At 30.1% G+C, this 12,993-nt stretch overlaps 1 protein-coding gene across 9 annotated transcripts in view; it reads left to right on the top strand.

Moving 5' to 3' along the window:
- Positions 1 to 326: 326 nt before the first annotated feature.
- The window catches only part of LOC143241802 (RNA polymerase II-associated factor 1 homolog), a 37,288-nt gene continuing 24,621 nt past the window's right edge, over positions 327 to 12,993 (top strand). For 6 of the 9 annotated variants that reach the window (XM_076485050.1, XM_076485054.1, XM_076485052.1 and 3 more), the window contains exons 1-3: positions 330 to 643; positions 3,417 to 3,522; positions 9,501 to 9,569. In XM_076485050.1, coding sequence (XP_076341165.1) covers positions 613 to 643; positions 3,417 to 3,522; positions 9,501 to 9,569 — 206 coding nt within the window. In that variant the 5' untranslated portion in view covers positions 330 to 612. Of the gene's footprint in view, positions 644 to 3,416; positions 3,523 to 9,500; positions 9,570 to 12,993 lie in introns of all 9 variants that reach the window. The other 3 variants (XM_076485056.1, XM_076485059.1, XM_076485058.1) reach the window with 3 other exon arrangements.

Raw genomic sequence — 12,993 nt, 5'->3', positions numbered from 1 at the left:
TGACAATGCAAATATATTGTGTATGCATTACAGTTACGTAGATATGGCTGAGTTTAAGATTCATAATATAATAAATGCAAAGATAAATCAAACACAAAAAAAGGACAGTGCTACAACAGAGGATAACTGAGAAAGAGATTATAGTCATACCAAACTGCAATAATCATGACAATGAAATGTTTCAAAACTGCTTTGGCGATAAATTAGCCTTAACAACATCAAATAAACACTGATTTGTTCAGACAAACAGCTTGAATAAATTTCTAAAATTTGAGTTTGGTTATATTGTAAAAAAAAGTAACTTTGTGATAACAACATATTTGCATGTGATACCGTCAGTTGCATATTTTCTGATTTTCTTCATTACTACAAGTAATATATGAATTTTTGTTGTTTTAGTAATACTTGACAAAAGTTGAAATTTTTGTTTTCTGAAGTTAAGTAAAAAGATAAAACTGAATGATTATTGAAGTATAACCTTACTGTTCATTTTCTGAAAGAATTTAATCAAAGGTATTAAGATAATTTATTGTGTGCCTAGATCACGACATCACAACAAAGCTGTACCTTGGCTGAAGAAAACTGAGTACATTTCTACAGAGTTCAACAGATATGGAGTTTCTAATGACAAAACTGAAACAAAGTAAGTGTATACACGAGTCCTGAAAATGGAGTATATTTACTTGTGCGTAAGAAAAATTAGGGTGTAATATAATGCTTTTGGTATTCTGTTTATATACATTTATATTATTTGTAACTTTGACTGTTGCTTTTCCATGTGTAATGAAATTAATGTCTTTACTTTTTTTGGCATTTTAAAAGTATTAGCTTCTGGTATTATTATTAAATACAAAAGCAAGTTCTGTTACTTCAAGATCATTATTCTGTACATCAGAATGCATGTATAATTACAACTTTCCAACTTAAGTTTCTTCTACAACAGTCAGTTCTTATTTAAAAAGCTAAAGCTTATTTACATACCAGTTAGGTATATGTATTATGTTTCATTATGTTTTTATAAAACTTTGAGCTGTGGTAACATTAACACAGTGTTCCATTTTTTCTCTGATCTTTTTTCACTGGATTCATTAAACAAACGTGTAAGGTAACAGATATTTTCCTTCTTTAGACAGCTGTACTAAATGTTTTACATTACTATTTTCTAAGCTAGTCCTCAATCTGTTTTTAACTACTTAGCTTTTGATATGGGCTAGGTGTACTGCACTTAACTTCTGAGCATTAAAGTAACCAAGAGATTAGTGATGCAATAACTTTTGATAATGTAAGCATATATTCATTAAATTTCATGTACTATTAGTACATTTTACGAGTCTTTTGGAGATAAAAGTTGGAGTTTTTAATTAAGTACTTTTAAAATAAATTTCTCCAGGAACATGTGTAGTCAGTGTTGACTGCTCTGAGTTCAAAGTGAGTTTTATGTTAGTGTTAAAAATACTTTTATGCATCCTAGAATTGTCATATTTGGTTTGCATAATTTGTGAAATCTCATAAATAGGTATGATTTTTTTTTAAAGGAAATCATTATATTTTAGCTGTTAATTTCTCTACCCTAGCTTTAAACTGGGTTGATCAATTTGACCAACCTCATAACCACAATAAAATCAGGAAATAAATCTAAATTACTTTTTTTCTTTCTTGAGTGACTGCAGGTTGTAACAGGAAACTGTATTTGTTTATCCTAAATATCTTAAAATTAATAACTGTATACACCAATTTATATGTTTTACTGTTTTATTGATATTTGAATCATGTCTTACTAATAATTCTGTCAAATAAGTTTTAAATTATTCCATTAACAAACAGCTCCCATTATACTGGTATCAAATTATTTAATGCATGAGCTGCCTGCTAGCATACCCTGTGTAGAATTTTTATGTTTTTGCTTCATTATCTTACCTAATCTTGCCTGATCTAATAAGTTTCTAATTTTTATACATTTTAGTTACTTTTATAATAATAGTTAAAGAATACTCATGAAAAACAAGAAATATATTACTTACCTGGGTCTTCTCTTTTGGCTGTTGACTGGCATTGCATCAGTATAGTTATTTATGATTTGTTGGTTATTCAACTGTTTATATAAAACCTTACAAATATTTTGTTTGGTATCATCCACATTAGAAATTTTAAAAAAACTTAGCAATCTATGACCAGCAGCGACCAAGTTCAAAGGTCATAACTGGAAGAGATAATTGTTTGCTTTACTTCTTTAGTTATTGTTCTATATTTTAAGAAAAGTTTCAAAACTTGTCTCTAAATAGTAATAATGTGTGTGTGTGTGTGTTTAATAGTTTAAATGTTACTGTATAATACAAAATATTAGTCCACTGAAACACAACCAAGAATGGGCCAATTTTATATTATTGGATACGGTAACATGATTGCATTACATTACTAAAAGTCTGCCAAATTTTATCTTATAGCAGTTTTAACATTTATCATCTGATTAATCATTCATAAACTTTAAAAAAATGTAATGAAAGTATAGCAGCTTAAAATGTTGAATAGGGCTAACATTTAGGTCATAACAGCATATACATGTATTGTTCAAGCATATATGTCTAACAAGAGCTGCAAGCTGAAAATATGTGCACCCACATGTTAAGGATTATGTATTGAATTGGTTAATGAGCAAACTTGTAAATTTCAACCAAGAAAATTTGTATGTCCTGTACATGCCTTTTGACATGTTTTCAATTTCTGATAATATTCTTGAATCTGATCAGCAAATACACTGAAAAGTCTTCATTGTAAGTAGCTCTGAATGAGACACATAGGTATATATAAACAGTGATTTAATTGGTTGGTATTTCTCTGATCTGTTATGCTCACTTTATGTTCTTGCCTTATGTAGTCTAAAATATTCAACTTCAAATGTTCTTAGTTGTCAGACAGTATAATTTTTGAAAGTGGTTATACAGTACATAGGACTTAGACTATTTCTTGTATTTGAAATTGAACTGAAATGTTTTACACAGTTTACCATCTTAATGTAACCATTAGAAAAGCATATTCTTGAAATTCAAGTATATTCTTTTTTCTTTTGAAGTATGTTTTTCCAAACATATTGATTATTAGTTAAATTTAATTAGGTATTATCAGAGTTTTGAGATACCTGTCTTGCAGTTTTTACTTAATTATACTTTTAGTATATGCTACTTTACTGTTTTTTCTTAATATTTAGTTAATTGTCTTTTAACATTTGTGAAAATAGCTATTAAATTAAATTTTACTGTGATTTAAAAAAAACTACATTCTTGAAGAGTTTTCTTATTCTATAATATCTCTAAACATAGGTTTAACTGTAGTTACAGATCAGTCATACAATACACTCATTAGACTCACACTTTACATTTGTATTTCAATTATTGTTTATTTCACCTACCTTTCTGCAGAGTTGGATACAATGTCAAGAAATTGTTCAAAGAAGAAAACCTTTATATGGACAGAGAAAGTCAAATTAATGCTATTAATAAAACTTTTGAAGATGCCCAGAAACCTGTAAGTAGTATAATAACATTTTAGTAACTCTCCTAATACATTAATATATATATATGTGTGTGTGCATGTGTGAAAATAGTCAACAAGCACATAACAGTAAATGTATTTATCCTTCTACTTTTCTGTATGTTGTTAATATCACCTGATTTTTGTCCTGTCTCAATGAGAGTACTTGATAAAATGCAAAGAACCTAGCACAAACTTACTAAATTATATCTCATTTCTGCTTAAATAATGTGGTATAATTTTTATATCTTATTTTTATGGTTTTTACAGGTTGGGAAGTTTTCAAAATTTTGTGAGATGTTGTTTTGAGATAACATTAAAATACCTTATTTAATATTTTTCAATATGTACTCTACATCTGTCCAATTGATTAACATTCATTTACATACTTCTTTTGATACTTTACTAATTGCAGTAGTCATTACTCTTAGCTATAAGTCACAAGAAAAATCAGAAAATTTAACAAAGATCTATTGATGACCTTTGAATCTCACCTTTCTAAATGACATCACTATTTGTAATTTTTACTAACAATATTTGTGGTCAAATTCAGCTTATATTTAACAAATAAAGTTTTTAATAAATAATAAGTTTATTTCTGTGAATTGTTTGAATACAATGAATTCAAATGTGATAAAAAATATTCAAAAAAAAGCAAGATTTAATCAGTACAAGAAATTAAAACATTTCATAATACTGAAATTACCTAATGACAGTTTTGTCTTTAACTGTTCCATTTGCTTTTTTTTGTGCTGGCACTGACAAAGTGAAAGTATTAGACAGCCTATATAAAATATACAGTCCTCTACCCTATAGGGCAGTGATTAGTTTGGTAATGTTTGACATCAAATCTGCCAAATAACTTTTCATGATCTTGTTGCTGAGATTTAAGGTTATTTATTGGTTGCTCTTTTAAACAGTTGTTTGCTTTCTGACAGTTCTGAGCTTTCTGTTAGAACAATAGAATGCACACACATCTGATGTAAATCCCAGTAATAGTACACCTTAAAAAAATATCTGGTTCTCATCACCAGCAGAATTTTATCCTTGATCAGAATTCTCATGTTTTCAAGATGGTGGATGATACACAAGTCTTTGGCATGTGTTCCACTGTCCATTGGACACTTGCACTGTGGGAGGCATCCTCTCTCAGGACATAATACATCCTAAAGGTCATTTTCTAACTGTTTGTCTACATTTATTCATATTTTCTCAAGATATTTACAATACTTTAATATACTTTAACTCAATGAGGTTTTTGTGAACTGCTTTGATGTACCTGTTGTTAAATTGCATTACAAAAAAAAAAAACAAACTTCTAGGGAAATACTTTGGAATTTCAGAATTACTTTCTATAGGTTGTATAGCTTCTGCAACTAAAATGTTTTTTGTTCATTTTGAAGTTATCAGTGCTGACTGAAGGATGGAGACCATATTTCAGAATGATGAGAAACAAGTTTAGTAAAATATATTTTTTACTCAACATTTTATAACTGGTGCTTTTTTCAAGGATCTTTGAGCATCATATGTTAAAACTGATTTTAAATAGGAGTAACTGGTTAATATCCTATAAAATGACTTCTGTAATGTCTGTCAATAAATAACAAAAAAAAGTGGGTGAAATTTATCTTTCTTGAATATCTTGTTTTTATATGTGATATATTTGAATTTGCAGCTTTGAAATTTCAAGAAGATTTCATTGTAATATCTTTTGCTTAAGTATTCTACATTCTTATAAAACATTTTGTAAAGTATTTATTATATAAAAATGTATATTTTATCTTTGCTTTAAATTGGAAAAGTAAAACTGAAATTACAAAAATTAAGTATGATGTACAGATGGCAATGCTAGAAAATACACAAACAAGGGAGGGTTGTAATATTAACTCATAGCTACTTGTGTAGGAAGTTTTGTATGTTTTTTTTGTATTCAACCTATCTTGTTTCTGTACTTTCTAGCACTGCCATCTCTACACTACACTATACTTATTTTTTTAAAAAATCTTTTGTTTGCTACTTTATAAATTGGAACTTTCAAAACAACAATTAAAGAATTTGAAAATTGAAGTAAATGGGAAGTATTTTAATTGTTTTTCAAAATAATGTCTCACAATAAAAGTTCTGAAATTTTAAAAAAACAAAAAAATACTACTAATAAGTCAAATTATATGGTTTGTTGCATGCAGAATCTTTATACGTTACTTAGAACTTTATACTGTTCTCATGCAATTTAAGTAAATATTTCATTGTAAAAAGTGAAGGACAAGGATATCAGTTATATTTTTTCAGTATAGAAAGGGTAAACATTTCAAGAAGGTCACCATTTGAATGAACAAATCAGAAATGCTTTGTGCTGTGCCTAAACAGTCCAGCTATTGATCAAACTAGACATTTAGAAGATGAGTAGCCTAATGACTAACTGTGGGAATTTTATCTGAGTTGTCCCAACATTTTGGCTTCATAAAGAAATGAACCATCATTCAAACCAAGTTCAGAACTCAAAAGCAAAAACTTCAAGAAAGTTGACTGTTTTTTATAAATGACTTGCACTTCCTAACTGGATTACATGTTTCACTATGGAAGCTGCAAGTGTCAGTGATATCATTTTCTATAAGCTTTTTAAGGGTCACCCTCCTTTACTGTATGGGGATATTCATATAGCTTTACTTGCACTAATTACCATTTCTGTGTCAACTAGATTTGCAGTAGTTATATCAAGCTTTTCACATGTAAGGAAGAAGCCTACATCAGTAGTTTCAGTGGTACGAATTCAACCAGAATAATTTTCAGAGATCACAGCTGTCTGTGGATCAGTCATGACTATGCCAAGCACCAAAGAGATCCACTATATGAGCTTTACATCTCAAGGGTGTACTCATGGACCATTTCATCAAGAGTCCATCAGATAAAACCATGGGATGCCATGCTTGAGGAAAAAGTATCCATTAGTAGCTTTGCTAATATTCCTTCAGTCAAATTAACCATTAGAAATGCCAGTATCTCAAAATGCTTGAACTCAAACAGACTTTCCTTCCACCAATACCATCTGAATTTTAACTCTGGTCTTTTCAGAGCCTCTATGATTAGTTTTTCATAGCAGCATGAAGTGTTTCTTCTCCACATCTCTAGGTGACTTTTTGAACAAGAGGGATGAAGTCCATGCTTTGACAGTAAACTAAATGCACATTTTGAGAGGAATTATTTGTAAAATTGTGTAAGGTAAGAGAGGGAGAACATGCAATTCTATAAAATCCCACAACAGTCACAGGAAGTCATATAAAGCCACAACATAAATTAATGATGTCCATGTTGGAGTTTGGGTATTGAGTTGGGGAGTATAGGAGTCCGTTCGAATTCCAAGATATGGTGATCAGTTTGTTTCATAAAGGACTGAATGGCATTTATTATATGATGATAAAATTACACTGGTAGAAAGTGAAAATTTTTGGTTGGTGTAGGATCCTCCAGAACTCTAGTTGTTTCTTCTTTGTATCAGGTACTTCAAGTAAAACCACTACTCTAAGAGATGAATATGGTTGTCTCTAATCTAAAATTAGGCACTGGTATCTAAGGTTTAGACTTGTTGTGGAAATTAAAATCAGCATGACCTGTGAAATAAGCTTTGGCCTTTTAATGAAACAATCCAGTGCCAACATGTTAGCATAAATATCTTCAGAAAGGAGCACTATTACTTCTCAATCTATAAGTAGTATTTCAGATTCTTTTAAAAAGCCAGTTTAGTGTGTAGTTGGTGTTTGATGTGGTAGTGGAACCAATATGTGAAACACATTGTTTTTGTCCATAAATAAAGCTGCATTTGTTCACAACACCAAAGGCTTGCTTTGTGTCAGTACTAATCTGTAATTACAGGGAAATGGCTATTCATTTTGCTGCTAAAATAATTATCAGCTCATTGAATGCAATGGAAATGACTAGAATAAACTGTTGCTAGTGTTGCTTCAGATGCATTGTGACCAAGGACAGATCCATGGGTACCTAAACATCTGACATCACTATTTGAGAATTGTACAGATAATTTGGGCTCGTTGTAGTAACAAGAACATAGTAAATATTGAATAAATTTTCCAACATGTATGTCGGATCTTATAGCCAACTGAATCCAATATCAGTAACATGCGCTACATAGTCAATAGATGTATCTAAGTAAGTGTAAACAGTATGTGTGTATCTAGTACTGAAAGGAAGTGTATGTGGTTAAATCTTTAGTGTGTGTCTGGTCAAAAATAGGGTATTCATGTACATACTGGAAGATGTCCACTTGTCTAATGCATTACACCTTGCTTCCAGGAACTTGCTAGTGAAACAAGAGCAGATGTAAAACTGCTCCCAGATTAAAAAAGTTTTTTATAAACTTTTTTGTTGTACCATTTGGGTTGCATAATGTACTTGCCATTTTTGAGAGTTTGACAGAGAGGATTAGAGTTGGATAAATGTCTCATTTATATGGATAACATTTTAGTGTTTTTTTGTAGACTACAGTATACAATCAATGGTTTTTTCAATAGGTAAAGAAAGCATGCTTGAAGTACATATCAGAATAGTATGTGCTTATATGTACTCTTTGAATTTCTCAGTCACATTTTGAGGGGGGGTTGGAATGTTTATGGATCATAACAGTAAAGAACAGCTCCATCTTGTGAGAGAATATTGTGCAATTTCTCCAGCTGAAGTAAATTTTAGGTTGACTATCCAAACTGTTCAGTCAATCTAATGGGATTTCATTGTTAACAAATATTCTAGTTAATCATAGCAGCATTGTCAGGATGGAGTATAACATGTTATCCTGTGTATACAAAGAATTAACTACTGTCATCTTGTATTTGTCAAACCATAGTATCACTGATTGTATGGTATAAAGTTTACCATTCAAATGAACCATATATCATTTAAATGGCTTATGAATTTCAATAATGTGTTAGAGATATCCACATTTAGAATTACAATGCTGTATGAGGACAACCTTGTACATTTTCACTAGGTAAAGCAGATGGATTGTCTACCGAAATAGTGAAAATCCAGATTCTGAAATACATTGCAGCAGCAGTGACAACAACCATATACTTTATGATGATTTCCTTGTGGTTGTACTTCACATTAAAAGAGCTCTGGCAGGAGCTTTCCAAAGATTGTGATCTAACTTGAGTGTTACTTGTCATGCAACAATAAGAAGGGTAACTATTAAACATTGAAGAACGTAGTCTTGGTTCCCATACCATTATATGACAATTACAAATGCAGGTAGTGCATACTATAGAGTAGTGGTTTTGAAACTGTGATATAACTACTGGTCCCCAGAATTCTGAGGTAGGAGATACTCTGATGCAAAACTGAAAGCCATTAGTTGTGCCAATGTATGGAACTAATTTTTCAAGCTACACCTGCATTAAGGTATTACAAGAGAGTTTAAACTCCTTGTTAGAGTTGTATGGTCAACTTTATAGAAAATAGATGTAGATAGTTCTTTACTGGAGATGAATAAAAGAGATTGGTATGTACAGTTTTTATCAGTTACTATATTAAGGAGTCAGTTTTGTTACTTCAACACAGTCTCTTGCTAATTAGTGGAAAACATAATTTTGAGCAACCAGATGGTTCAGTGACTCAGTTTTAACAACCAGTACACAAATATGTACTTTTTTTTGCATATTTAAAATTATAAAATTTACCAAGAAGAAAAGTAAATCTAGTTTATCATGTAATATTTTTTACTTGCCACTAAAATAAACCATTTTGATTGATTTCTGGGGATGGGTAAATAGAAAAATAAGACTTGGACATCATATAATGCTGATTTGTAGTGTATGTCTTGAAAACAGCACACTGAATCAAGCCATTTACTTATACAATAGAAAATTGTTTTACAGTTCAGAGTAAATAGAATTTTATGCAGCATATACGATCTATACAAACAGTGGCAATATATATATATATATATATTTTTTTTTTGTTAGATTGAGAAACATTGCAGTAAACCTGGAGTCTATCCACTGGAAGTATTGCCTCTATTTCCTGACTTTGAGGTTAGTATCAATAATAGCTTTATTCAAGAGTGTAAGTTATCCCTATTATTATTAATAATTGTATTACCTAAACCAATAGGAAGTATTTATAAAATAATAATGATCTTAGCCACAAGAATGGAAACTTACCCTTATTTAACCCTTCATACCCAATGCCTAAAATTAGTGTGCAAAATCTCAACATCAACATTTCAAAAATTGTGATTTAGAGCCTCAAATTACCTCCAAAATAAAACTGTAAATGATATTCTGATATTTTAATTATTTGTTTGTTTTTAAGTTTTATTAACATTTGTTTCAGATGAAGTACTTAAAAAAGAATAGAAACTGTTAGCCCTAATTTTTTTCCCATTATAATTTTATTGTTGGTGGTACGTATTAAATTTCACACCTATGCAAGTGCACTTTGTTAGTAAAAGACTTTAAGCCAAAAATCTAGTAATTTTATATTTGTTTAAGGCTATCTTAGTTCATATAATTTGAAAGCAGAGAATTTGATCATGTCAAAAACTCTAAAAGGCAACTATTCCCATGTTTTCTTTTGCAATTTTCAAATTTCTAAATACATTTTGAGACATCTCAAAGTTAAGCAGGGTTTTGTCTTATAAGTTATTGAAAATTTATTATTTGTATGCCATGAAAAAGTAGTAACTTAACAGTTTCCTTCATTGTTTATTTATTTATTTTATTAACTCTCACTACAGACTCAATATAATATACATGAGTTAGTCTACATATTTGCACATGTTAAGTGTTTGCACTATAACTTTTGATACAGCACGTGTCTTCACAAAATTTGGTAAACTTTAGGTAAAGATTATAAGTTTTTGTACACAGAAAATCAGATTTCTAATTAAATATTTTTTACTAAATATTTGTTTGTGAAAATTGTTTTGTTACTAGTCCAAGTACAAAGGGGTTTTGTGTTATAGTTAAGAAAACTATTCTTCGTTGTAAAAATCTTGGATATTATTTGCTTAATCTCTAGAACCTCCTAAATACATTTCAAATGTTTGTTTTTAGTAAGATTTGACATTTCATGTTTTTTTCTATACCATTTGTGGGGTCTATGAACTGACCAACATCATAACCATCATAAAAAAAAATAGGAAATATAAATTATTTTTGTTTTCATGCTGGAATGATTACATAGTATAACACAAAAATACAAATGTTTAGTTTAAGTTGATTAAGTCTCATAATGCTATATATTTAATATTTTGTATTATGTTGATCCTTCCAGTCATGCCCAGCTAACATTACATAAATTGCATTGATGAGGTGCAAGTGTACTCATGATATGTATTCAATAATATAAAATTGACCTTTAGTCTTCTCTGTCTTGGCTGTGTTTTAGTGGAGTAGTATTTTGTAATATACAGTCACATTTCAATTATTGTACATTATATATGTATATAAATTATTACTATTTAGGAATAAATTATTAAACTTATGTTTATTGAAATATAAAACAATAAGTCAAGAAATAAAGCATACAATTGTCTGTTGTCGCTAAGACTTGAAATTGGTTGCTGCTGGACATAGGTCGCTAAGCTTTTTAAAATTTTGAATGTGGAAGATGTTAAACAAAGTTTTTTTTTTAGGTTTTATATATATATATGTGACGTCCTTTGACCCATGACTCATCATAAAAGTAACTGTCATGGGCGTTTTTTTCCCATTAAAATAACTGTTGTATATTTCAAGGCCATTGTAAATACGGGTATCATAAAATTTGGCTTTGAACAAAGATAAATATTATGAGGTCTACTTTAAACATGTACATAAAGTTGTAAAAGAGGACATAGATAACTTTCACATTTTAAAATAGTGAAGTGAATACTGTATTTAAAGTGGTTTTAATGTTTTAGACAGTTTTATTCACTGCAGCAGTTCTTTCAACAATGCCTCCCAGTGACTCAATCTTATATCTGCAAATGTGAAATTCTAAAAACTGGGTTTCAGTACTCATTGTGGGCACAGCACAGATATTCCATTATGTAGCTCTGTGGTTAACTACAAACATCTAAATATTTCAACAAAATAGCCTAGAGCATGATGTCACTAGGCATGCTATAGTATATGTACAAAAATTGGCTTTCAGGTCAACAGTTGCAGGTCATGCATAGCCAGGGTGTAGATCCTGGGGGATGGAGGGTATACATCCCCTTCATTTTAGGTAGGGGTATAGTGCATACAATCATCCCCCCTTCAGTTTGGTCTGTTGAATTGTTTTATTGCATCACAGACCTACAAATTGTGTGTTTGTTCTTGTGATTCTCGTGTTCTTACCAATCGAATTACATAATTAGGCCTAGATGTAGGCATTTTCAGTAGCCGAAATGTACATCTTCAATATAGGCATGCTTCTAAGCTTTTCGATCTAAGCGATAGTTCATAAGTATCAGACAGTAGACCTAAGTATACATGCAAGTATCGTGGCAACAAGATTACTCTGTAACTGCATGTTTACAGCTTTCAGGTTCACGTAATCACAGATTACCAATTTGCAAATTTAACAGTCCACATAAGTGGTTGCAAAAATCATCCCCCATCGGGTATAAAAAAATCTACACCCGATATAGCTACATACTAAATAGTTATATAGTTATTTTTATTGTATTACAAATCATCATTTAACTAAAAAATCAAAATTATAATTTAAAATATCTCAAAGTGAGCAAGGTGTGTTTGAAGTTTCTGTATTTTAGTTACTGTGACTTTTATTACTTATTGACTCTCACAATCCAAGGCCAAAGGTGGCATTATACTACCCACTAGATTATAAAGGGTTACACTGGGGTGTTAATTTTATCTGAGCTTGGGATCATTTTGGTAATATGACATATTGTTAATCTGAGGGCTTGCATTTTACATTCTGTTGCAACAGAAATGTCTTGCATTTTGGGGTTGCTGATGTACTGAAATGTTGGTTTTCAAACCCCACTATTCAGTCAGATGACAATAGGCAAATCTTGCCTAAGAATTGTTGTGCATATTGGTTAATTTTTATTTTTACAGTCTTTTCTTTTATCACTCTTTATTCAAAGTTTAATGCCACAAATCCTGTTTTAAATCTTTACTTATGAACAAATTAGTAACTTTTTTTGCTTCCATGTAATTTCAACAGTCACAATTTCAAATGTAAATCATTAGAAAGCATTCTCACATTAAAGTACAATCACAAAGATGCCAACTATTTCAAATGACTGAGCATAATGATTGTAGACAGAGTCCTTTATCATTTGTGGCTACTAGGCCTGACCAATGTCTCTAAGCTGTTTATTATTATATTATTATTATAACTATTATTATTTATTACTGCTATAGATTGCTCATTTATAACTGTGTTTTGTGTATTTAATAAATAAATTTTAAAAAATATTTTGAAATTATGTCTTTTATTTAGTTCAGAGTAACAAAT

This window comes from Tachypleus tridentatus, unplaced genomic scaffold (assembly GCF_004210375.1).
Source record: "Tachypleus tridentatus isolate NWPU-2018 unplaced genomic scaffold, ASM421037v1 Hic_cluster_1, whole genome shotgun sequence".
In the NCBI taxonomy this organism is placed as follows: Eukaryota; Metazoa; Arthropoda; class Merostomata; order Xiphosura; family Limulidae; genus Tachypleus; species Tachypleus tridentatus.
This window is presented reverse-complemented; position numbering and strand designations above follow the sequence as displayed.